We start from the raw sequence: 26,419 nt of genomic DNA, 5'->3' as shown, positions 1-26,419 counted from the left end.
AAGCCTTTTTTGATCACTCTACTTCAGCCCTTAGGAGTTTGCTTCACTGGAGTCGTCGGTCCGACTGGAAGCCGGCGCTTACTTTCTTTATTTTTCTTACGCTGTTGGTACTCTTGTCACTAAGGCTTTGAGATTTGAGTGGGACCACTCTCTGAATAATTAATCTATTATGTTGCCTAGCTATCTTCCATTCCATTCAAAATATCAGAGACTAGGACAGCTGTAGGGCCCCTCCTCAACCCAATCTCTGGTACACTCACTAGTTAGATATTGTAGATCAAGAAACGAAAAATTCTGATCCAACTCCCATACCGAGAAGAACTGTTCCAATTCACAAGTATCAGCGAGGGATCGTATCTGTGCTCCTGAAGGCTTGGGGCTTCTGTAGAATGGGGCATCGAAACATTTTGGGAAAAATCCAGCAAACTCCCAATCGATGATACCATTAACTTCCAGAGTATCTGGATCGACGATGACATTGGATTGCGAAAGATCGTTGTGGCAGAACACATACCCTTTAGCTGGAGAATGCTTCGTAATCCACATTTCATCGCGTTGCAGTTGTTTGGCGACTGGTGGAGGACAGACAATACCAGTTGGTCCACCAATGCAACTAGAGCGTAGGCCTTGTAATGTTCTCTTATACCTTTCAATCTGCTCGATCACTGTGTGTTGATCAGAGAGTGGGAATTCTTTTAGAGGAACACCAGGGACTAGCTCTGTCCACAAGTGGTAGGATCCATCGCTGTGCTCACCGGCGTGAATGACGCGTGGGACGGGGATGTCAGTCTCTTGGCCGATGAAGTCTAAGGTGGCAGCTTCATTTGCGAGTCTCGCCGCGTTGTCGAGTGAAATGTGTAGTTGGCCACGGAAATCGCGCTGATATTCGCTGGGTGAAAGGGTTCTTTTCAAGAAGCAGTTATCGTAATAGCGGTAGTGCCTCTCGTGTGTTGTCCAACTTGCCATCCTGAATCTACACCTCACTTGTGACAGAGATGATCAGAGGTCGTTTGGACTGGTGGGCAGAATCCGGGCGTTTGATCGAGAGAGTCCAGGTTCTGACTGTGAAACGTCAAAACTTACTCCACGAGGGATCTCATCAATGGCAGACCGGATCCTTCTCAGGTGATCTGGCATCCACATGTCGTAAACATTCTTGGTAAACTTGTATGCACTCCACGTATCCTTCCCCTCCTCGCTGGTAAAGTCAAATGTTCTGATTGGGTGACGGTAGAAGGATGTCTTGTTCCCCTCAATGACTGCATAGTGGCCGTATATTCTCACTGTCCTGTGGTCGTGCGAGATCGAGAAAGCCAAGATCTCGCGATTGACCTCCTCCTCGCGTCCCACAAGTTTAAACAGCTCAACAACACCCCTCACAGCAAGGGTCATGCTGTGTGCGTTCTGTCGATCGGCGATGTCGAGGGCGGCGGTACCCTTAACCTCACTGGTCAAGAAAGGAAAGTACATGTAGAAGGTGGCTAGGAAGAAGGAGCTGTAGGTTTCCAGGTCATCACCAAGAAATGGCTCCAACTTATTTAGCTCGTCTTCTGTGAATGCAGACCGGCCAAACCCGACCGCATAATCAGGCTGCGGACGTGGTCCACAGAAGGCAATAGAGGAACCCCATGGTTCATTGACGCTTTCAACCAAACACTCGAGATTCTTAGCGCCACATGTAGCTAATGTCTCCGCCGCAGGAACAATCAACCGAGATAGATCTTGAATAACTCTTGATTTGTTTTTACTCTGTAGCTTTTGGTAAGCCTTCTGGAATTGGTCATTCTCAAATATTGTGCCTTCAGGAATCGTCTGTTTCTTGTCAAGTAGTGTTTTGCAAATCTGCTTGCTTCTTTCTGTTACTTCAAGTTCAGATTCAGCCATAAAGCTGCCTTTGGTGGCAAGGACGGTCTCATAAGTAGCGCTTCTGTATTTGGCGCTCTTTCCATCTCTCGATTCTTGATCAGTTGGTGCGTTAGAGCCTGTAGCAAGACTCGAATTTGAGTTCTTGCGGCGAAGAGAAGCTGTTGACTTTTTCTCTGCAAGAAGGTGGCTCATGTTTTCAATCTGTCCAGGCTGTGCTCTAAAATATTCTTTAGGCCAGCAGTCATTCCTGCACCAATATCTAGTCAGGTCAATCTTCTTCCAGTTGGTAATATGTCGCTTTTCTTCCTCAGGGGGGTCAATAGCTAAGCTCGGTAAAGACAATCGTGGTCGTTTTGAAGAGGAGAGTGTTTGGTCTTCAGAAGATCGTTTCTGATTTAGTTTTGTATAATGTTCTCGGGTCTGGATGCTGGTCGGAGGGTCCTGCAATATCTCCGTTGAATCAGTATCATATCACAGTGATACAACCGGAAGAAGCGCACATACAGTTGCAGAAGCCTTTTTACTGCTTAGCCGCACGCTCCTGCGGTAGGACTTCGGTTGCTGTTTCTGTGGTTCTCTCTTAACTCGCTTAACTTGTTTCCCTATAACAAGTCGGTCTGGAATACAGTAAAAAAGATCTGGAAATTACCTTTGTCTTCGGGTGCCACGCGTTTTCTGGCCACTATCCGCGTTTGACACTCAATTCTGGGCATCGTTTGATGATGAACCATTTTGAAAGATGGGAATTGGTGAAGGGTAGTCTTTTAATCGGACGAGGAAGGAGTGTGAATTGACCGAAGGTTGAGGGGAGCACATGCAATTTGGGTTAGGTCACAATGTGTTGACCGGAATATAGTTATTCCATTCCCTTTTAGGCTTAGCTTCAGCTGGCCCACATGTTATCTTTGAAGCCTATACACTCCGTAGAGACTTCATCTACGGAGTAGACCCGATAGCTATGGGTTAGTCCCTCGTCCAAGCTGCCGTGTGGCTTAGTTAGGACCGACCAGGCCAAGTACGCGCCCACACCCAACAAAGCTCCAGCCAGACTGAGCCCACTGTTTTATATCAAACAATTGCTCGTCTCTTTCAGAGTGTTCGTTATGCTCGGAAGACCGGCTCCCTTTGCCAGGTGCATCAGGTGTATTTCACCGGCTTTCTACCCTGCCCTTTATCACCAACTACCACCGCGCCCATTGAGGATGGGAGGGAAAGTGAGCTCCCCTGTGCCCAGTGCACATTACCCCAGTACATCGAGGCCATTTTCGGGCAATTCTGGAAACAAGATATATCCAGTCCCAAGTATGTATGAACGCACCAGCTAAAATGGGGTGCTAATACCACTCCTGCAAGGCCAAGGTCAAGATCCGTGCTCGTACACAGCAGGGCGCTTCCTCCACCAGGATGAGCTCCAACGCAACGCACGACATGTCCAGTTCAGTTTCTCTACACTATGTGAGGTTGCAATTGGCCTGTGCCAGGGCGCATCTCGTGTCACAAGCTATGAAAAGAAGGAAGGTGGCTATAACAGAGTTTTCGTCCTCGCGTGTGACAACGGCGAGCGCCTTGTGGCAAGGATACCTACGCGAGTTGCTGGTGCGCCACGGCTGACGACGAATTCAGAGGTTGCCACAATCGCATATTGTAACTCATCCGGTCCAAGTTTAGTCTTCTATGTCTTACGATCTCTACAGTACAGTCGAAGACCTCACTCCCCCTTCCCAAAGTCTTGGCCTGGAACGATGACCCTAGCAACCCCGTTGGTGCAGAGTACATCATCCAAGCACATGTGGACGGCGTCCTGTTACATGAGCAATGGCCTCAGATGGACGGGCTTCAACATATGCAATGCACCAAGCACCTGTCGCTGAAGATTCCGGAGATGACATCGCTCAACTTCCCAGCTTATGGGAACATTTACTTCTCCGACGCACCGATCGAAGCAGCTCTCAAAGTTCCACTGCAAGATGATGACCGATTCTGCATCGGACCATATTGTAGCCCGTTATTTTGGCACCGCGGGGCCGGGGAGCCTGAGCTCTATGGAGAGCCGAGTGAAAATCGTGGTCCATGTACGCTGCATTCCTGCCCAGATTTTCTCACCCGATACTAACAGCTGTATTGTAGGGAAAACGCTTGATGACTATGTATCTGGGCTAATAGACACCGCGCTCTCCCGTATACCCAAGCAACCGGACAATCACCTCCCATATCGCGGTTCTGTGGAAGAGCATATTCGCCTTGTAAACATCTGTCGAGAAACTATGCATAAACTAGTGCAGAGCTCTCGCATCCAAGAGGCTGGTACGCCGACATTAATACATGCAGACTATAACAAACGCAACATCTTCGTCTCCGCCGACGATCCGACTGTGATCACTATGATAATCGACTGGCAACTAACCTGCGTCGAGCCCGCATTCATATACGCACACATGACTCCAGACTTCGCAGCTCTCCCAGACACCGACCCCAGCGAAGATAATAATGAACCAAAATCCAAAGAGGAGGAGAAACTGCTCTCAGACCTCTCCATCTGCAACCAAACCTACAATGTGATCATGACATACAAGAACCGCAAGATCAAACCGGGAAGACTGCTTGATCCCACCTTTTTCCGTCTCTTCCACTACTGTTTTATGACCTGGCGCGATGGCATCCCCGCGATCCGCCAAGAACTGATTGATCTCAGCGCCCTCTGGGACAAGCCAGAACTAGGCTTACCGGCTCCGTACCCATACGCTCCAAGTGAGGGCGAACTTGCAGAACACAGGAAGCAGTATGAGGATTTTGAAGCAACGCAGAAACTCAAGACATGGTTGAAAATATCACTGCAGACGACATCCGACGGATGGATGCCCAATGAGCTCTGGGAAGACGCAAGAGAGGCGAATAGGATGGCGTATGAGCAGTGGATGGAAACGGCAAGAGAGTCCGAAGCTCGGGGCGATGATAGTATGACAGTCGAGAAGGCGGAGAAGCTGTGGCCGTTTGATGCGAGATAGACCGGGGGGAAAGCACCTAGTGATTTTTGATATTGACATTTTTTTTCTTTGCCTACCTATGGATGTTTTTGAGTCAAATACCCATCTCAAAATATTGTAAAGAAAAGTTGGCACTTGTTTCTAGGTTCCCACATAGAACGCTGGCGTCGTTGCGGCAAAGGTACTCAATTCTCAACAATCGGGAGCCCGCAGGGGAGTTTCCCACTGAGGAGGTAGACGAGGTGAAACGTCAGCGCCTGGAGCAACGCGGAGGAGATGGAAGGAAGTAGACAGGGAGGCCAAAGAAGTCCTGAATGTAGATTTATCTTTGTCTAGCTAATCCTGTGTTCGCAAGCCTCTATATTCATTGGCCTTTCCCTCTAAATTGGGTTTACCCCTCCTATTAGGTGAATTGCCATGGCGCTGAGGCATATCTGGATGAATTCGCAGATTAAGTCATAGTTGCAGTGTCGAAGGGAGCGAGCATAGTCGGCAAAGTCCATGGGCATGGTCCTATGAGGAAGGCCTCTCTTATAAGTTTTATACAGAGGGCTTTGAACTTGCATTAGCTGGGGTAGATACGTAATGGTAGCCTTGTTAGTGAAGTCCTTCAATATGGGATGTTTCAGGGAACAAAGTCAGTCGCCTGTTCGATACCAGCTAGGAGAGCATTCTTTTGGGGTAAGATTTTTGGACATGGCTAGGTACCTATATGGAACCATAAACCACAAGTGATTCACGCCAGATATCAATACCCAGCTTCTACAGATTTAAGCTCCCAGTCATTAAACAGCCTTTGGCAACAGATTGTGGGAAAGTAAGTCTTCAGCGTAGTACCAGCTTTGGCTCATCAAGATTTGAGCGATCAAATACTGTAATGACAGCTGGGGCCTTTTGAATTGCGTGATGCGTGACAATTGAGGGGGGCGATGGCCATACCAGAAAAAATGAGCTTTACAGGCAACTGTCAGAAAACATTTACTTATCTGATGTGACACATTGAACCACAGATCACAAGCTTGAAACTGTAGATCAACTGTATATTTAAGGTAGTTCACCACTAAATGAGCCACACCACTAAATGAGCCAAATTTTGCCAAATGCTCCACACAACAAATTTATTAAATATCTCAACAACCAGATCTTTATTATTAAATAGCTATTAAATATTAAATGAATGTGTTCTTTGAAGCATAGAAATTAGTGTAGTTAGGAAAATAAATAGGTGGACAATCTAATATTGCAGCCAGAGTGAGAGATCCAGGGGATAGATAGAAAAGAATTCAAAGAAATGTCAACAGTAGATTTCTTGGCTAGAGAGTCTAATATCTTGCTAGAAAGGCTTGTAGAGCTCTTACTTTCTCTTTTAGAAGATTGTATAGACTCTCTGTAATGAGAATCTTTAGTAAGGGAGTTCTTCTGATGGTGCTTTGAAGCCAGTGCTTGAAGCCCTAACTGCCAGTATTTAGTAGCATGTTTAACTGTCTGTTTTTTCTTTTCTGCTAGTTATAAAGTCTTCTTCTTCTTATAAGCAACATGTTGTGTCTCTCTTTCTCTAGTATATTTGATTTTTTTAATCTCTTGTTGCTTGCAGGTTTTTTTATAAGTATTCTTCTGTTTAATCTGTCTTTCTTCAGTATCTCTAGCAGTCTGCTTCTTTTAAAGCTTCTGTTGAAGCTTTGCCTGTTGTGTTTGAGTAATTTTATTAGCTTTTTCAGTCTCTATTTCATCCAGGCACTTGTGTGTCTTAAGAACTTTTATTGGAGACCAGAACTGTACTTGACTAGAATTATTCTTATTAAGTAGATCTAGAGGCTTGTCTTGCTTGTGATGTTGCTTCTTTATCACTAAAGTTAATCTTAGATGCTGATTCTTATGTTCCAGTAGTTTATTATAAAGAGCAAACTGCTTACTGGCTTGAATAATCTGTTCAATGCTCTGTGAATTTAGGCTGTACTGGAGACATATACTCTTGATCTCTTATTGGAGCTGGTGCATATTGCTAGAAATAGAAGATTTAACTGGCAGTGTAGGGGCTTGAGCAGTTTCAAATCAGTATAGTTAACATTGAGAATCCAGAGAATTAATTCCAGTCTTTGCAAAGCCAGCAAGTATATTTTTAACTGTCAAAGTCTTCTTTCAAGCCATATTAAATAGTCTTCAGAAATCTCTTTTTGTCATTTGAATATAGTCCATTCTGTAATGTAGTAGTGCTTCCAGCTTGTTCAAATATGCCTTGCCCAGCAGTTTAAAGATTCTAACATCAAGAAATTGCAAACAGTGAATTGAATACAGCAGAAGAATTATAAGAAGAATCTTTTTGTGGTCAGCATATTCAATAAATTTCATATTTATATAAGAGAAATGCTTATCTAGTAGAAGCAGATGTCTTTCTTGACCAGCTTGTTCCTTAGTATGCTTATTGAAAACCTGTTTCAACCACTCCAGTTCATATTTATTATTACTTCAATCATTTGTTAAAGCTGCAAAGTAGGCCCATTCACTTCCATCATAATTATCTAGTCATGTATTCTGGAGATCTCACAATTCACTCTAGTAAATAAGAGCTGAAGGTAGTACAATTTCTTCAGCAGAGACTGAGCAGAGCAATAAGAGAAATTTCTAACTACCATTCTGGATAATAGTATTCTTTCCAGCTTATAGGGCTTCAATAGAGACTAATTACTTTGAGGCATGGCAGAAGTCTAGAAGAAATCCTTTTTTATTAAAGTTATAGATGTTTGAGAGCTCAAGATTATATTGATTGATTTTCTGCTCTAACTACTTTATAAGTATCAAATAGTTAGCCAGTGTCAACAACCACAATTACAATTAATCAAATAAATCATCAAATAACAAGTATATAGAAGTGCTTAAAGTACTGAATCTTAGAGTGGTATCTGGTTCCAGAATTTCCTGTCCCAGTCCCAGATTCCTGTCCCAATTCCCATCCCAAGGACAGGATCAGGTTGAAGTTCAGCTTAATGGAATAGGACCAGGTTGTTTAACAGCATATTGGGACAGTTCTGTGGGAACTGGGATTGGGATGGGATTGGGACCAGGATCAAAATCTAGCTAGTAGAACAGGCCCGGGACCTGACATGACAAAATGAGATAGGACTGGGATTTCAATATTGTATATGGGACAGGACCAGTAAAGTATAGAATGGGACTGGGAACTCCAGTCCCATTTGTGTTGTCAAAAAGTAATGAAATTTGGTAACAGTCCTAACATAATTTTATCAATTTATTCAACTTTGGAAAAGTACTGAAATTTGGTAATGCTCTTTGCATAATTGAATCATATTGCAAGCTATTAGCTACTTGAGTCTATCTATTGATAACATTGATGTATTTCCTGTTCCTCATCTGAATTAAGTAGTGAATTTAGCAGGCTTGCAATCTCTTTCTGTACAATCTCTGGAGTATCTTGATCATCTTGATTATCTTGAATGACTTTCTTGGCCAACTTCTCATGTGATATGAGTGCTTCATCCAGCATATGCATCTTATCTTCATGTTTAAGCAGCATGATCTTCTTGATTGTAGATGCATGGAGCTGCAATCATCAATAATAACATGTATCCTGAGCAATATTGAAAACTCATTCTACTCCAACTCCTGTCAAAAGTATAGCCAGAATATCTCTTGCCATTCAAGCAACAGTTGGAAAATCAGGCTCTAGCATCCTTCACTGTTCCAGAATTGAAGCTCAAGATGATGTTAAATTCTCATTATTTAAATATTACTCCATTTCATTTTGAAAATTTGCTCATCTTTAATGAAGTCTCTCAAAAATCATTTGCTCAATATTCTAGAGAAGTTAGCAGAGAAGAAATCAGAATAATACTTATAACAAATATACATCATTCACATTAAGTATTACTTCTCTTGGCTGTTCATATTTCTTATAATGCTTTTTGTAAAACCTCAAAATATATTGTCAGTATGTTTCATGCTCATTACTGGTCCAATTCTCTGAATTATATGCTCTCATGCAGCATGATGGATGAAGGGCAGCAGCTACAGCTAGCAGCTCACTCTTTGAATGCTCAGTATTATTATAGTATTTCTGGAATTTCAAGTTGGCAGCTTTGATAGCTTCTTGAATGTTCTCTCTTGTTGTCAACTGTTAGATCTTGTCCTCCTCTCTTTCTAAATGCTGGAAAAGATGATTGTACATTGCCCATACCAGATAAATTGTTGGGCCTGTTGTTTTGGACAGTATCTTGATAAATTAACTAAATGGCTGCAACAGTCCAACTATATACTCTAGCTGCTTTCAGTCATGGTTCAATAAGTAAAGCCTTTGATATTTTAGTGATGAGTCCTGAATTCATGAGTTCACAGCTTGTTGAAGCAACAAGATACAAATACACATCTTATAGATGGAATTCCATCTTGTATGAATATCTTGAATCATCTTGTGCTGGTTCTCTTGTTAATATTCTCAGAAACATGCAGTGAGTTGGGGGAAGACATTGATTGCATTGGCAACAAGACAAATCTATTGTCAAGCAAAAATTAGTAAATCAACTCAAGTATATCAAGACTGTTATCAAATTTCATTACCTTTCTAAGAGTATTTGCAAATGTGTCTGTTGATGCTAGATTATCAGTAATTGAGCTCTTATTAAAGATAGTGGATAGAGCATTATTGTCTGGCTGAATCTTGAGATTGCAAACCAGCTCTCAAACCACAAGTTGAATCACATGAGCAAGACAGAATATTATCCCACTCTCTGCATCTCAATTAGTTGTCTTGTTCAACTGCTGCAATACTAGTCTCAACTGATGTGTAAGATGTGCTTGCATGGTATTATTGTTTAATATATTGTCACTTGTAATTGCAAGAAGATTGCTCTCAAGCCTCCATGCTGCTAGTAATTGTTGGAGAATCTCTGCCATATTCTTGCCAGTATGAGCACTCTCTAAACTTTCAAAATCCAGTAAATGCTCATGGTACTTCCAATTCTTTGTAATGTAATAACCATTAATTGCCATAAAGGCAAGATTATTGGGACTTGTTCAATTATCCACTGTCAGAGATATCTTGATTGTTGGGTCATGGTTAAAGAGAAGATTTCAGAATAGCTGATTGTACATATCATTCATGATCTGATATAATATTTCTCATATGGGTATCTGTAAAGCCATTGCAGAATTAAGCATGGTTATTAATGTGCAGAATACTGGATTCTCAATAGCACAAAATAAGAGATTCAAGAATATTAATGTTTGCACAAGCTGCTGGAGAAAATTGTCTTGATTACATTCAGAAACAGGCAGATCTGAATCTGTTCAAGAATGCTTCAGAAACTGTTGCTAAGACACCAGAACTGTTACTAAAATTCATTACATTTGGGAAATTAGAATCCATGACCTACCATCATGTTAATCAGAGTATTATTCTGTTTGTCACCAGTTTTTGTACAATCTTTACTCATTAAATGCTTCTTCAGATCACTTGTACTGTTTTGAGAAAAGCTTGAATAGCTGAGAAAGATTTGGCAATGCTTGCAAATCATCTCTGGAGTACTCTTAGAATGCTCTGCCATCTGATCAAATTTTGACCAAAAATCAGAATGGTGTTGCTTTGTCTTTTAGTTGAGGTCACCACACTTCTTATCATTAATCAACTGAGCAGCTTCAGTAGTCAACCACCAAGTAACAAATAACTTATAATACAGCTTTTTCCACAATACAAATTGTTTTTTTTCATGTTGAACTATGATTAATTCTGAAGAAACCTCTGTAAATTTTGCTTGTTTGCTGGCTTCAGTTATTAGATTTTTCTTTTTTTTTTTTTTTTTTTCACAATCAAATTGATTTTTCTCTAAGTTCTGCCTTAGTCAAAAAAGTAACAAAATGTGGTCAGAGTCCACACAAAATTTGACAATCTCTAGATAGTTAGCCTCATTTTACTCTGTAAGTACAGCAACTAACTACAAAATCTTCTTCTTCTACAAAATGGAACATTCTTCTTCAGGAAAATAAAACATTTTGCCAATTTAATAGCACCCCATTCTCAAATTAATATGAAAAAAGAACTAAATACCTAACTTTCTTCTCTAGATATCAATAATTCAATCATCCTTCATCTTATTGTTCTTCTCATCATCCTCATCAGAGAACATCACAATCTCAAAATTATCTTTCTTCATCTTCTCTGGAGCAGGTGGACTGTTGTTATCTTCACTCAGACTCTGTAATTAGCTCAGAAATCCTCTCATCTTCTTCTCAATCCCCTCTCTTAACACACCAACTGCAGCAAGATAATCATGACCATGGGTCATGATTTTGGCCTCAAGCCTGGCTATCATTTAGCAGAATTGGGCCTCCCTATATGCAGCAATAGAATGCTGCACCTGGCTTGTTTTGATCTAAATATATCAGAACCATTACTAAATTTCATTACTTTTGAATTCTATCTTCTTTTTCTGCCAAGCTTCATTCTTAGTCTCTGTGGCCTCTTCTCAGCAACACTTCTTCTCTTTCTCTCTCTTTTTTTGCTGAGAGATCATGAGCTGGTGCTTATAGTACTTCTTTAACTTGCTCTTGACAAATTACTTGACCATCAACTCTTCAATGACTTTATCTTCAATTGTCTTGTGATTCTTCTTGCTGCTATTCTGCCTGCAATAGATGTCAATATAATTCAATGCAAACCACTGAGGGTGCATACCACTTATATTTTGCTCAGATTCTCTTCAGCACATCATGGTATGTCTTGCAATCTGCCTCTTCTGCCTTGAATATGTCTTTTTAATGGTCTTTCAAGACCTGGTGGTGCTCTCATGCTGCATGAGTCTTCTCTCTTATTGAATATTGTTTTGGCTCCATCTTCATGATTGTATGTGATGAGTTGAATTGCTGGCTACAGAATAATAAGATTATAGAGTATATTAATCAAGTACTTGCATAGAATGGTTACTATACACATTGTTTACATTCTACAGGCATGTTGCTATGGGCAAGCTCAACATATTGTTGCTATGCTGGCTACAGAATAATAGAATTATAGAGTGTATTGATCAAGTACTGTAGAATGGTTACTATACACATTGTTTACATTCTACAGGCATGTTGCTATAGGCAAGATCAACATATTGTTGCTATGCTAGCTACAGGATAATAATATCAGATTAGTCTCTCTTCTCTTTTCTTTCTCTTTCTCTTCTTCTTCTTTCTCTTCAGGGCTAACATTGATGATTCCCTCCCTCTCTCTCTCCTCTTCCCCCCCACCATCTTTTTATTTACTGCACTTTGATGTCTGTGCATACAATGAACATATACTGCAACAAAATGGGTTGTGTTAAGAGGTGAGTGCTTGCAGAATACTGCTCTGGCACACATTATTTACTGACAAGATGTTAGTTTTCCTCATGCATGTTCATTTTGCACAGCTGGAGAGGAGCAGCACAAGACTGCATTGAAAGAATGAGCTCTGAAGAAGAGCAATTAGCATAAAGTTAATAAAGATGTTGATCTGGCTAACTTTGACCAGGAGAATTTCTACCCCTGCCCCCCCATTCAAAATTGGAAGGCTGGCACTTGTATGTTAAAAAGTAATGATTTTTAGTAACAGTCTTGATGCTAATTGGTGAAAATAGGTACCATCAAGAAAATCCACCACTTTCAGAGCTTTATCAAGCTAATCTTGCTGGTGGCCCTGTTCCAGTGATTGGTTCAGGAAATTACTTTGTCCTGTTATCAAGAACATGAATATTGCTGGCAACATACTGTCATTAAGTCACTTCAGAAGACAGCTGAAGCAATCTTGTGCACTCTGTTTGAGTGTAAGTCACTCTTAGCAATGGCACCAACAATTATACTGAGTAATATAGGCTCTGTTATGGCAATGGCACACTGTAAGCATGTTACAGTCAACATCAATAATATGAAGCTTGTTCTTGGCATCAGTGCCAAAATCAGGTTAAACTATTTTGGCCTGATTGATGCACCTGATTACTCTACTCCTGCTACCACCATCCATCACCTGTGTGCTGCCCCTGCCCTGTCAACTACTGCTGCTGCTGCTTCACTATCACTGCCACTGCCCACCATCACCTTCCTGCCTCCCTCTGGCACTGTCAGGGTCTCCACCCATCAAATAGTGGATATTAGAGCCCCTGTCTGGTTCACAAAGCCAGTTCTGGAGAAGCAGGAGAAGAAGGAGGAGGAGAAGAAGAAGAAGAGGGAGAAGAAGGACAATGATGATGATAAAAATAATGACAATGATGATTAACTTGCCATTTAGATAGTTCCTGTTTGTTTGCTGGCTTCAGCTATTAGTTAGTTTTAATACTTTGTTTCTTTTGACAATCAAATTGATTTTTCTATGGGTTCTACCTTCATCAAAAAAGTAACAAAATTTGGTAACAGTCCACACAAAATTTGATCAGTTTGACTCTTCTCTATGAATTTGACATGATGGGACCAGGAATCCTGGTCCCATTCTGGTCTCACTATGGACCCAGCTGGAATGGGAAATGGGAGTCTACCATCTCTGCTGGGATGGGATGTGGAACATAATTTTCTATTTGAGGATGGGACCAGGAAATAATTTCTGGAATAGGAATGGGAATGGGACCTCAAGCTCTTGAGTGAGATGGGACATGGGACTGAGATTTCATATTTGGGATTCTGGCTGTTTCTAAATTCAGGACAGGGACCAGGTTCAATGGGAAATGGGATCCCATTCTGGTCCCAAATACCAGCCTAGTACTCTTTTCTACATACAATTCCTCCTATAGATTTATTGTTATACTGATCTATACATACAATTCTCACATCAAGCTTGTTCTGAGCCTCAAATAATTTCTATTAATCAGTAGCAGAAAAATCATTATTATGAATATAATAATAATCAGCATAAATACACTTGCTACATCAAGAAAAATAACTTGATTTTAAGCAAGTCTTACTTAATAAAAAGTACTGAGAGCAAGAAGAAAGCATCATGAATCTGAATTACTTAATAACAGAAAGAAGATTATTCTTGTAAACATTAAAAATAGATAATATGATGAAAGAAAATCATAAGAATACTTACTAAGAAGAAAAACAAGAGAAAGTCAGAAATTCAAGAAAGAGAGAACACTTTTTTATATTCTAAAGAAGTAATAGATAGAGTAGTTAAGAATAATATACTGTAAAAGAAGAGAATAATATTATAAATTCTGCAGCACAACAATAAAATATATAGAATGATTAAATAACATCTAACAAAATAAAATTACAAATTATTATATAAAAGAATATTAAGATAAGAATTATGTAATCAGTAATAGAACTGATAAGCTGACTGATTGCATCAAGCATAATAGAATTAATTGAAAAACATAGTAATATATTATAATAGAACAGATAGAACAGTTTAGCAGAACTATTATTAAAGAAGCATCATGTATATAAGAATGCTTATTATCAGAAATTTAATAAACTTGTTTATTATAATTAATCTTCTTACTTATTTACTAGATATCTTTAAATCAGATACTTTTATATCTTGATTACTTTCTATATTACTGAAGTTCTGTAATACTGTATAACTGTATCTGATTCTGCTACTCTTGAGAAGGCTTTATAGTCTTGCCCTGACTCTATTATACCTGCACAGAAACTCTTTGTTATCAGAGCAAGACTGCCAGCTCAACTGAAGCACCATTGGACTATTGATCACTATCTCAATCTGTTATTACTTACTGTGATGCCCTTTGACCCCCAAAGATCCAAGAGTGTCACATGAATACATAACACTATGTTTGTAACATAATCTTTAAAATTTTGTAAAATTCAAATCAATAAACTAGTACAGTTGAATATTTAGTCTTCTTGCAAAGTTTTTCTCTGACTAGGCCAGAGTTGACCACGACAGTTTCTTTCCTCACACAAGCATTTGACAGCATCAGGATCAATATCTTTTCCATCCTTTATTGGATTCCAATTAGGATGATAATCAAATGTAAGTTCTGTACCTGCTGGTATATTAGTTAAAGCAAAAAAAGCCAAACCAAATATACGCTGGTCCGCATGCTTGTGGGACACGGGAAACATTTTGCAGTTAGGGTTGCAAGAATGATTCATAAACCGAGTAACAGAGCCAAATTTCCGCCCATCAACTACATACACTTCCTCATCATCAACGAGAAAGTCTAATGAAAATAAGTAACTGGCTTTGTTGGAGATAGCCTTTTCCCGATTATCGGCTTCGGATTTTGTAAGTAATTCTCCAAGATAGCAATCAATGTATTGGCCTGCTTGAATAGAATTCTTTGATCTTAACCCTGCAGTTTGTTGCGCGTAAGTAGCTAAGTCATGATGTTATGCTGTTAGATTCATAGCACTGCACTTACCAAAGCCTCGATTCCGAGTTTCAAATATTTCAAGCCTGACTTTTCGTCCTCTCTCAACAACTCGATTCATACAAGTCGAGCTGCAGCTACACAACATAGAACACTCATAGATCATGGACTTTCGCTCCATGAAATCTTCTCGTAAAACAACGGCGCCATTATCGCCAACTTTATATGGCACAATTCTTTGGTCCGACCCCTCCTCTTGCGAAGGACAAGTGCATATATTCAAATCACATTTTTCTGTGAAACAGCTGCAACCGGCATGGAAACTAGCATCCACTGGGGTGACACCCTTATGCATTTTGTAGCAACTGACGAATTCGAAATTGAAATCAACGTCGCGGGTTGCGTGATTGCAGGCAAAATAGACCGGGGGGCCATCTATTGACAAAAGTTTTTCGATATAAAGATTTTGCAAGTCGAGAGCCGTGTGGTTCGCGGGCTTGCCAGCTCGAAATGTCCGTGTAGCACGGGGAAGTTTAGTTGCGCTACGTTTGCCCTTTTTGGCTTTCATATACATAACGGACATGCATCTCTGGACATCATTGACCAAGTAATGCTGAGATAACCCATGGTGAGGGGGCAGCGAAGATGCTGGGGAGTCCTCTTCATCCCGGCGTCGTTTTTGGGTGCTGTAGAAGGTCTCTGTTTCAGAACTCGAGAATCTTGCAGCGAGGATGTCCAGTTCCAGAAGACTTTCACGGGTCTGCTTTCGAGCAAACAATTCACGCTTTCCGTTTGTGATGTTTCTTTCTCCTAGTTGCGTGAAGCCAGTTAGAAGTAGCTGCGAGGTACGTAGCGAAGTGCCAATTGCCTAAACCAGTTAGCGCGCTTTGCGACCACAACAATTGTGGGCAGATTTGGGGAAAACAGCAAGGCCCCATGGTCCAAACCACATATCAAAGCCTAAGCAATAAAATGATTTGAAAACTTTTTGCTTGAGCACACCAAAACAATATTTTATGTCATACCTTAAAGGGATAAGAAGTTTGCTCTTCCTCAGAAGTTGTGTCAGCGGTCAGGTCTATCACCATGTTGTGTGCTACAACAGCTTCAAAAACTAGCTATGGCTTTAATCCTCATCAATTTCATAAATTAGAGCATTTTAAGATAACAACTTTTAAATTTTTCCATTAGCCTAGACAAACATGAGAGTTCATTGAAAGCTGTTCTTTTTATAAAAGAATAATATGTTGCTTGAATTTTTGAATGTGCAAAGTTAGCAATACTTATAAAAAGTCATGTTAAAAAGCTCTGCAGTAGTAAACTTTAAGTTAACTTACTATTAAATACCCAGTGTTTACTATAAATAATTAAAAGGTTTTTTTTAAATACTTAAAAAAATAATATAAAAGATTTAAAAAACTCTTTTGCAAAAGCTGAAATTTTAATAATAATCAACTTTAACTAATTTTAAATTGTTAAATTTTCAAATTTAATAAAGAACTCAAATGTTAGAACTTAGAAATTAAATCTTTATTTCTCTCAGATCAGGCTCTTGATACTATACTATGCTAAAAACATTCACACTATTTTTCTTTTGGCAGCTTGGCCTAGCACTACACAATAAATATTGTGTACATATTATGCTTATACATACACTCATTTATTCTCTTCTCTTTACTTTTTTTTCTCAAGTAATATATTTATGTATATAGAGCTTTAGCTAGTAACTTCAGTCTTACTTATAATATTATACATTGCTTGCTTCATTTTACAAAATAAATGCATATAAACAGAATAAAAAGTTACTATAAAAACTAGTTCTGAAAGAGTTTGTCTTGCCTTCATGTTCTGAGATACCAATAGTGTGATGACTGTGACCCCTGCAGACTGAGCTAGCAAACTGGCAGAAGGTTATGCTAGAGCAAAGCTCTAGACCATAGGCAGAAGATTCACTAAAGAAATAAATATTTATCTAACACAAAAGCTTATTGTATGTATAATGTATTTCACAGTGTAGTGGGGATTCTACTGCATATTAACACAAAGGTTGTTCCGGTCCAAGGCGCAAAAACCACCCTAAAGCTACTATCTCTGAGCTATATAAACCACCTGTAGCCCCGGCATTGGCAAATCCCCATCAGGCCCGCCACGCCCCACAAATTTTAGTATAATTTTTGGTGCTGTAGACAGTCTTAGCACTCTTGACACCACATAATTGCCCTGATTTTACTCCAGGCCATATTTTTGATTTTTTTCTTGCTCTGGATTAGCTCTGATTGAGTTCTTCTATCTATAATAGCTCCAGGCCTGCTGAACTTCATCAAATTATTCTTTAGTTGTCTCTTTTTGTGAGGATCGTACGTGTGGATCGGCGTGACAATGAATCTATAGGAGGAATTGTACGTAGAAAAGAGTACGCGAGGTAAAAGGTCTGGTATTGGCAGCTATGTACAACTTGTAGACAAGATTGCCACTGGCTCCCAACAAGGGGTTCGCGCAGTGGTGGCCTTTTATGTGTGCTCGCGAGCATGTGACTTAGTGCCTCACGAGGACACATGTACTCCCAACAGCTCGCGAGCTGAGGCCCTGGGCCCTCGCGGGTGTTGTTCGTCTGTGTAAGGGGTTCGCGGGCGAATTCTTACACTTTTACTTATCAAGTCAAGATACTACTTCTGCCAGTACTTTGTACTCTTAGCTATCTGGAAGTTCTAACTCTACATATTAAAATAAATAATTTCAAGGCTAGTAATATTCTTATTTTTTCTAAAAACTCACAAAGCTATAATTTAGATATGAGTAAAAAACTAAAGTATATTATAAATTCTTGGAAATTCTTGATCTCTTAGTATTATACAGAGACTGTATGTAAAGCAGAGTTTTATGCTTCTGACTACTCTGTATTAGTATCTGATTTCTTAATTTTCTTGTTGCTATTTTTTTTTCCATCTTCTGATATCTCATTTTTCTTTATTGTTGTTTGTTTTCAAATCTGAAGATGGCAAGCTGCTGAGATTTGTCAAGAGTAAATTGTTAAGATTCATATATTCAAGCTCAATAGCAGATAATATACTAAGTGTTAGAACTCTGACAGAGAAAGTGAAGTCTTGTAAAGATTTGTGTAAATTACTTAATATCTTCAAATTATCTTCTGTAATTTCTGTAAAAGTCTTATTCTCTGATATATTAGCAAATCTCTACCAGGCCTGGGGCTGGCCCAGGTGTCTGAGTGGCCAGGGTGTCTGTACTTATGTCACTTTCCTGGACTCACTCCAGGCAGGCACAGGACTTACTCTGGTAAGTATTTTTCTCTGTCATGATTTCAGGCAACTTCTAATATAATAAGTGTCTTTGCTGCATCTGCTGTTAATTTAGTATGTTCTATAAATGTTATTATTTTTAACAACTCTGTTATATCTACTAGATCTGTCATTTTTCATTAATCTGTGCAAGCTGCTTTCTTTTATAGTGGTGTCAATAACAGTAATAAAGATGTTATTGATATTTTTATTCACAAGTCTACTAATAGTATTGCTTATATAATTACTGTTACAATTAATATAAACAATACTATTATCAAATATATTAATGTTCTATTTCATACTGCTGCTGCTAACATCAGAGATGACAATAAATATGCTGCTCTTAACTTTACTGTAGAAAATAAATCTAGTGATGCAGTCAGATAATTCACTACTACTGATGTGAAAAATATAATTATACAGAATCTCATATACACTCCAATTCAATACTATTAATCTTACTATACAGCTTGACTATTTCATGCTGTATAGCTAGATTAGCAAGCTTTACCTATTAATTATTATTTTCTGGTCTTCTTGTGCTCTGTATTCTCAAGAATATAAGAACTGCCAGACTTACTCAATAGGAATAATTCTAGTTAAGCACAGTTCCAGTGGTCTTCAACAAAAGTTGTTAAGACACGCGAGCACTTAGATGAAATAGAGACTGAAAAAGCTGATAAAATTGCTCAAATACAACAGGCAAAGCTTTAACAGAAGCTTCAAAAGAAGCAGACTGCTAGAGATACTGAAGAAAGACAGATTGAACAGGAGAATGCCTATAAAAAGATCTGCAAGCAACAAGAGATCAAAAAAATCAAACATGCTAGAGAAAGAGAGGCACAACATGTTGCTTGTGAGGAGAAGAAGACTTTACAACTAGCAGAGAAGGAAAAACAGATGGTTGAACATGCTACTAAACACCAGCAGTCAGGGCTTCAAGCACTGGCTTCAAAGCACTGTCAGAAGGACTCCCCTACTAAGATTCTCATCACAGAGAGCCTATATAATCTTCTAAAAGAGGAAGTAAGAGCTCTACAAGCCTCTCTAGCAAGACATTAGACTTCTTAGCCAAGAAATCTACTGTTGACATTTCTTTGAATTCTTTCCTATCTACCCCCTGGATCTCTCACTCTGGCCACAATATTAGGCTGTCCACCTATTTATTTTCCTAACTACACTAATTTCTATGCTTCAAAGAACACATTCATTTAATATTTAATAGCTATTTAATAATAAAGATCTGGTTGTTGAGATATTTAATAAATTTGTTGCGTGGAGCATTTGGCGAAATTTGGCTCGTTTAGTGGTGTGGCTCGTTTAGTGGTGAACTACCTTATCACTCTGGATCAACCCAGCCTTGGCGTACAGGGATTCATAACCTTCAATGCAGCCTTCCATTCCGACAAGTAGAGCCACTCTTGAGCTGCTTTTGTAGATAGAACAATGATGTGATGGTGCACTTGATTCGGTGGGTTACTGTCCGCGAGACGCTTTGTCGGAGAGCTGGACTGGGTACGCTTGCTTGGGGGGAAGGGAAGTATTTGTATGGCGCTCTCACAAAGGAAATGTGATCTAACTCTCTGCTCGAGCTCGCCAAGGCCGGTTGCTCCTTATCTGAACTTGAGGTACACACCACTTGTGCACATCGTATTGTCATTCAACTCGCCGCAATGGTGCAAATCGAAATACGAAAACCGCCATGGATATGGGCATGATCTTCTAATGCAGTTCAAATCGAGGCAGTCCCACGACCAGTATATGCAGCAGCGGTGCATGAAGCTCCAGGCAATGAGCGACTTGGTTGGATAACGCGCCCAAAGTGGCGGAGGATGTGCCATCGCTTGATACTCCATGGCTTCAGGCAGGTTCATCGTTGCTTTGATGCGAATCACAACTAAATCCGGATCGCTGGTGGCTAAATGGACCGTGTTGCCTCGCGTGGGTTGTGTAGTGTTGAGACGGGGCTGCAAGCTTAGAGAGCCGACCGAATCACAGAGACTAGAGACGATGTAGGCTATCAGGCCAATCTATGTACTTATTTATTGCGGTCCAAAATACTATTGGTAAATCATAATGACGCCTATCACCATCGATCTAATGTCCCATGCACCCTTGACAAGACCTTTTAGACGAGCTAAGTTGACCGTAGTTCCGGACCAGGCGAACCGACCGCGGCGAGCAAGTCGACGGGTTCGGAAAGGAGCTGGGCCAGGCAGTTTTTGTCGCGCAGTTTTGTTCCTCAGATGATCACCGCGAATGTCAATCCCCAGCGGCCATTTTTCGAAAAAACTGAATAATATGACAGCTGAGTTGCCAAAATGAGTAGTGAAGGGACAGGGTATGCTGTGACGTGGCCAGCCAGGACGAATGGGGATGACTTCCTGCCGGATTGAGCAGCTCGCAGGCGAGACGGGGATTGTCCAAAATCTCGAGACACCTGCCCCGCACCCCCTCGACGAAGAGAAAGAAGGACGAACTGTGAGAATTGATTTACTGTTTTTATCATACATCTCTTGCCAGCCTACCGGTGGATAGAATATATTTCTCAAAAAGAAAAAAAAAGGTCCGGTTGATTGAGCGCTGAGTATACCAGCCATGTGCCGATTCAGGGAGCGTGTACATAACTGCGGCCACTATCACAAATTCCTTGTCATGCCGCGTCCTGAAGCCAAGTGAGGAGCGCAGTATGTGATGAAGGAAACACAACCCAATCTGTCACGACTGGGCTGGTGGGTTGTGGAATTCCCGGATGTGATGGGAAGGCTTCTCCCATATGTGAAGGGCCCGGTGTGTTTGCAAAATCTAGCTTGGTCATTCCGGAATCTATCCAGCTGATGAGGGGAGTAGGCACCCGAACCGACGGCGGTTTCGATGAGAGCATGATTGATTGGAGTGAATTTTGAAAGGGCGATGACACCAGAATCTGGTGTCTTGAGATATGTGTGTGAGGAATAATATCAATAATGCAGGATTGATCCGCCGAGTTGTTGTTCTTGGGAATATTTTTTCAACATAGTCGTGACGGTAGATAAATCTATCCGCGAAGTGGGGTCGTCTTTAGTTGTTGCTCTGACAATCTCGTTCATCGAGTCTGTACCGCTGCTGGTGGCCATTTTTGCCACTAACTGACCGAATGCCCAGATGTCATTCCACTTTCGGTTTCTGAAGGGCAAGGAGAAGGGATTGATCTCTTGCCGGATTTCTGGCGATTTCCATTCATATGTGGTACCCCCAATGCCACTGACGTCAATTAGCACCGCGTTTCCCTGCGAGTCAACAACAATATTCGATGGCTTTAGGTCCATATGCGTAATCCCCCTCCGATGGAGTTGGTGAAGTGCGGCAGCGACTTGCGTAGCCCAGATTATACAGGTCTGTGGTGGGATACCGATTTTCAGCGCCTCTTCGAGTGTCCCACCCGGGTGATATTCCAATAGAAGCCCTCGCAACACGACCAAGCCATCTTTACAGCTTTTCTGGGTTTGGTAAGGGTTCGTCGATATGACTATGCCAGCCAATCGCACAATATTCGGGACCCGGAAAAGGTCTTTCAAGTTCCGTAGCTCTTGTTGAATAACTGCCGTGTCCGTGGGATGGTAGAACGGCCGGTCGATAGCTTTGAAAATATACTCCTGCCCGGCAGCTGCATTGGACAGCTGCACACGATAGACCGCACCTGATATATCTTCCTTCTTTTGAATATCATCGGCCCAGATTTCCCGCACTGGGGATGAGTCCCTGACGTACAATGGATAAATCACACGTGAACTATCCTCTCTAATCGAGTACCTCAGGAGGTGAGCGACCTCATTGTAGCTGGTCGCCGCCAGTTCTGGACGCATCGACAACGGGAGCACCTCCAGTCGTTGTGAGTCTTTGTTTGCCGCGATGGTCAGTTCAATCTCAGTGACAGTATCTTGTAGAAGCGTCAGGCGGCCGAAATCGATGCACGAAATCAGGGACTTCAGATCCAACCTCCGCCTTAACCCTTCGCCCTTTGAGTTCGTAGGCTTCCCGGCTGAACCTTGGGGCAAGGAGAAGGGGCGCGTGAGGGTAAGTTGTGAAAGGAGCTCGCCCTTGAAGGTAACCTTGACGTGCCATTGTCGATCGTGGGAGGACACCACGGCGCGGTGAGAACGACTTGACGGTTCTCTGTGGCCGAGGGAGAGGAAGCCTTGATCTTCAGTATACGAACTGGGGATGAACTGCACCCGAAGTCGAGTCATGTCCGCCGGGACCTCTGTGTTTGGTTTCATGAGTGATGGCTCTTCAATTCGTCTTTCAACAAGCCTATCTTCTCTTTTGGTGGCGGAGGACGAGCGTCGGGCAACCAACTGCTGACAGATTGATTGATTGATTGATTAGTTAATTCTTCTATGCTAACTAGTTTTATTCTCTATCTCTGAATCAGAGACTTCAATCAGTGAGAAGACTTCTGAATAATTTAAAAAAAAAAAAATTCATTATAATTTGGGTTGTGCAGGTAATTGTGTAAATACTTAATTAGTTTCTAGTGATTAAAAAGCTTCTGAATTACATTTAAAACTCTTAATTAATACATTATATGTTCTGAATTTGATATGTTTCAGACTCTTTATATGTGTATTGTAAGGTAGTTCACCACTAAACAAGCCACACCACTAAACAAGCCACACCACTAAACAAGCCAAATTTTCCACCACCAAATTCCTCCAACATTCAACATTCAATATGTGACAACATGGTCAACAACACCTCAATTAGGCTTGCAATTGAAGATCTTGAATTGCAAGAGATTCCAAATTACACTGCAATCACAAGAAAGTACTCAGTTAATCAAGAGACCCTGCACCAACAGCATAAAGACTTGTAACTTGCTCAGAATGAAGCAGCCTCCCAATATAAGAAAAAGCTCTCTGATATACAGGAGGCAGAGCTTCTGAATTATATAAACAAGCTCTCTAGCTACAGTCTTGCTATTACACCTCAGATCCTACAAAATATCATACAAGAGATGACAGGAGAGAATGTTGGAATCAACTGAATTAATCAGTTTCACAAGCAGCATAATAACAAGATCAAATGCATTTATCTCAAAGCAATTAATCAAAACAGACAGATAGCAGATAACTAGCTGCACTGGAGATTCTAGCTCCAGAGATTTTGACAAGTTATAGAACATAGTTCAGGTTCTGCAGATGATCATAAACAAATCTTCTTATTTCTGGGAGGACTTCAGTTTTATCTTTGACATGCAATCTCTTTACTTCAAGATCATCTATAAAGGCTTGAGCAATCTCTGGAAAAACTTCTTGTATAATCTTTATTATTCTGTGTTGGGCTTGAGCTGGCAAATTTGTTGCCCCTTGAACTAAAGTTATATGGTAAAAGAGTTCAATAGAGGTTGCAATGGCTGTCATATTCCTGCTCTCTTCAGCTAATGGAAAATTATCATATCCAGAGAACAAGTTATATAGACTAGCCATAACAAGTCCACCAAAGTCTTCAGTGTATTCATCAACATTAGAAGAAATAAAAGCATCTTGAATAGTAACTTTGTTGTACATATGTACTGCATCAACTAAATAATATTCACCTTTCTGTTTCTTTGCAACCAGAAAATAGAGATTAATATATGAATCATGGCAAGGCTCCAATATTTTAGCTTCTAACCTGTTCTGAATGATTTTAATTAGCTTATTATGTAGAGCACAAGAAATTCAGTAAGTCTTAGTCTGTCAAGCTTTATGAGACTCTGTCTTAATAATCTGCAGAGGCAAGTATTCAGAATGAACATTATATAGATCTTTGAATGACCACACCAATACCTCTTCACATTTATAAAGAACTGATATGAAAAATTCCCTCTTCCAACTTGTTAGTTCAAATCTAATTTTGAGCTTCTCAATTCTCTCATTTGTTAGCTGTTCTCCAACAGAAAAAGGCATGATTCTAGATCTAATATAGTCATCAAATTTACAATTAAACACAATGCATTTCTCCTCAGAGTAATACTTATTCAAACAAACATCCACCTAATTATCTAGATCTTCCAGTTTGCTTCCATCAGATTTTCCAGGTGCTAATGATCTTATCTTATCAGCTTTTCACTTATAAGCAGTGCACACTCTCCAGACTTCTGAAGAAGGTGGCCCAATGTTCCAGCCACTATTGAAAATGTCAACTTGACATGATTTCTTTGTGACAAAATCATGATTTTTGTTCAGAGATGTGTAAATTGATCAAGTACTTCATGGAATAGGTTTTTGAATTAAGCTGGAATTAATATCACATGTATAATGTTCACAGTGAGCTGTAATACTGTCCAGATCAGGAAGTGGAGAATGGAAAATCTGAACTTCTGATGCAAAATTATTCTTGTCCTCTGATTAGTTCATTTGATTCACCAGCACACTGGTCAATCCAATTAGGCTTAGCATGCTTTTGGATTCACCATCACCAGAACTATGTTTCTTCTTATTACTGTAGTCACCAACACCAGTACTGCTGCCAACACTCCCAACTTCTCTATTCTTTTCAACCTCCTGACCTTCAATCTTCTCATTATTAATTCTTATACCCATTGTCTTTGTCACATTTTCTTCATCCTCATCAGGCCTTGTATCCACAGGCACCCATCTGATTAAATACCTGTTAAATCATTTAAATGATCACTGTTTGATTTATCAGTTGCATACCTCATATTATTCAAGCTTGGCTTAAAGTCTTCAAAAACTAGATGATACATTCATTCCTCATTCTAAATTTCACAGTTCACTCCTCTGTCATCTGAGGTGTTGCATTCACAACAGGCAGCAAATTATCAAGATCTTTCAAGAATAAGTTGCTGATCCTCTCTCTTGAATATAAGGAAAGGGGTATAGATAATAATATCTCTGATCTGAACAGACACTTTGTCACAAAACACATAAAAAGGAGTGACTTCTTCTGTTTGAACAACCATGGTCACTCACAGCTTATTTTTCATTGGCAGATTTAACATTTCAGCATACTTTCAAGACAACAAATTGATTTCTGAACTAGTATTGATCAATGCCATTAATTCTTGTTGATTTATAGTGACTGGCATATATAATGAACACATTCCATATGCTGTTTTGGATTTTGGTACCATGGACTTTGATGTAAGTTGACTGGAATTGATCTTTAGCTCAGGCTGAACTGGTTTGGAAACTCCAATCTTTGCATGGCTTTTGCTAGTACTGCTATTCCAACCTGATCTAAAGAATGCTTGATGAAGCTTTGGTGATACACCTATAAGCTTCTTGACTAACACTTTGACCTTTCTATTGAGAATTTGACCCATTAATTTATTGGCATCTGTTGAATTATAGATCTGAGAGAATAAATGATCTGTTGCAGAATATCTTGGTCTTTGTTTCTCTATAGTCTTGTTCTGAATTTCAGGCTTCTTCTGATTGATTGGTTCAACATCTTCCATGATATCATCATCAACACTAGCTTGATTATCCTGGTAGGTAATAAATTGTCCAGTACACTAAGTATAGAGTGTTGCAATCTTAGCTTTTTGACTGTTCTTAGCTTCTTCAACAGTTCCAACATTGACTGATGTTCTTTCTTTCAGTGGTTCATATTCCTTATCTGAATCAGATTCTCCATCAGACATTAGATATGCAAGTCATCCTGCTTGAATCTTTACACTGATTGAATTTGCTGGAGGTGTCTCTTCTTGCTGATTGGTCTTCTTTTTAGGGCTTGTTGACTCTGGAATTGCCCATTCATTCTCTCCCATAGACTGTACAATATACATGTTTGGTATTCCAGATTTAGAAGTGACAACTTGATAATTTTGACCAGAAGAATCCATGTGCAAGTTCCCTTCATCATTAATATGACAGAATCTGTTATTTGCATTGGATTGGTATTCATAACACTGAGATTGATGGTGTCCAGGTTTTCTACAGTAAAAGCATGAGAGATGTGTTGAAATTTCTCCAGT

At 40.1% G+C, this 26,419-nt stretch overlaps 5 protein-coding genes across 5 annotated transcripts; 2 read left to right on the top strand and 3 right to left on the bottom strand.

The window, feature by feature from the left end:
• Window positions 1-145: 145 nt before the first annotated feature.
• Window positions 146-2,602, bottom strand: CIMG_06958 (uncharacterized protein). The gene is made up of 4 exons (XM_001243061.2): window positions 2,516-2,602; window positions 2,371-2,468; window positions 756-2,307; window positions 146-665 (listed from the first exon to the last, which is right to left on the bottom strand). The coding sequence occupies exons 1-3, from the start codon at window positions 2,595-2,597 to the stop codon at window positions 1,000-1,002; spliced, it is 1,488 nt and encodes a 495-aa protein (XP_001243062.2). The 5' UTR covers window positions 2,598-2,602; the 3' UTR covers window positions 146-665; window positions 756-999.
• Window positions 2,603-3,068: 466 nt separating this feature from the next.
• CIMG_06957 (uncharacterized protein) lies at window positions 3,069-5,342 on the top strand (the record flags this gene model as incomplete). Its single annotated transcript, XM_001243060.2, has 4 exons — window positions 3,069-3,168; window positions 3,220-3,510; window positions 3,561-3,938; window positions 3,994-5,342. 4 exons carry the CDS (start codon window positions 3,069-3,071, stop codon window positions 4,869-4,871), a joined length of 1,647 nt encoding a protein of 548 aa, XP_001243061.2. The 3' UTR covers window positions 4,872-5,342.
• Window positions 5,343-12,155: 6,813 nt separating this feature from the next.
• Window positions 12,156-13,098, top strand: CIMG_13094 (uncharacterized protein; the record flags this gene model as incomplete). Its single annotated transcript, XM_001243059.2, has 4 exons — window positions 12,156-12,172; window positions 12,358-12,406; window positions 12,544-12,649; window positions 12,698-13,098. 4 exons carry the CDS (start codon window positions 12,156-12,158, stop codon window positions 13,096-13,098), a joined length of 573 nt encoding a protein of 190 aa, XP_001243060.2.
• A 1,580-nt stretch (window positions 13,099-14,678) lies between these two features.
• On the bottom strand, window positions 14,679-16,395 carry CIMG_06955 (histone-lysine N-methyltransferase Clr4; the record flags this gene model as incomplete). The annotated part of the gene is made up of 3 exons (XM_001243058.2): window positions 16,183-16,395; window positions 15,209-16,025; window positions 14,679-15,139 (listed from the first exon to the last, which is right to left on the bottom strand). Exons 1-3 carry the CDS (start codon window positions 16,243-16,245, stop codon window positions 14,679-14,681), a joined length of 1,341 nt encoding a protein of 446 aa, XP_001243059.2. The 5' UTR covers window positions 16,246-16,395.
• A 5,021-nt stretch (window positions 16,396-21,416) lies between these two features.
• On the bottom strand, window positions 21,417-22,685 carry CIMG_06953 (serine/threonine protein kinase; the record flags this gene model as incomplete). The annotated part of the gene is made up of 1 exon (XM_001243056.2): window positions 21,417-22,685. One exon carries the CDS (start codon window positions 22,683-22,685, stop codon window positions 21,417-21,419), a length of 1,269 nt encoding a protein of 422 aa, XP_001243057.2.
• Window positions 22,686-26,419: the final 3,734 nt, after the last annotated feature.

The sequence above is a fragment of the Coccidioides immitis genome (assembly GCF_000149335.2).
Source record: "Coccidioides immitis RS genomic scaffold supercont3.2, whole genome shotgun sequence".
NCBI lineage: Eukaryota > Fungi > Ascomycota > Eurotiomycetes > Onygenales > Onygenaceae > Coccidioides > Coccidioides immitis.
The sequence above is the reverse complement of the archived record's forward strand: the minus strand, read 5'-3'. Positions and strand labels throughout refer to the sequence as shown.

What these genes read in the sequence shown, in the direction of transcription:
- CIMG_06958 (XM_001243061.2), bottom strand. Translation starts at nt 2,597, where the DNA reads ATGGTTCATCATCAAACGATGCCCAGAATTGAGTGTCAAACGCGGATA. An exon ending in CGTGGCACCCGAAGACAAAG is followed by an intron (nt 2,469 to 2,515) that starts GTAATTTCCAGA and finishes GACTTGTTATAG; the next exon opens with GGAAACAAGTTAAGCGAGTT. An exon ending in GTAAAAAGGCTTCTGCAACT is followed by an intron (nt 2,308 to 2,370) that starts GTATGTGCGCTT and finishes GAGATATTGCAG; the next exon opens with GACCCTCCGACCAGCATCCA.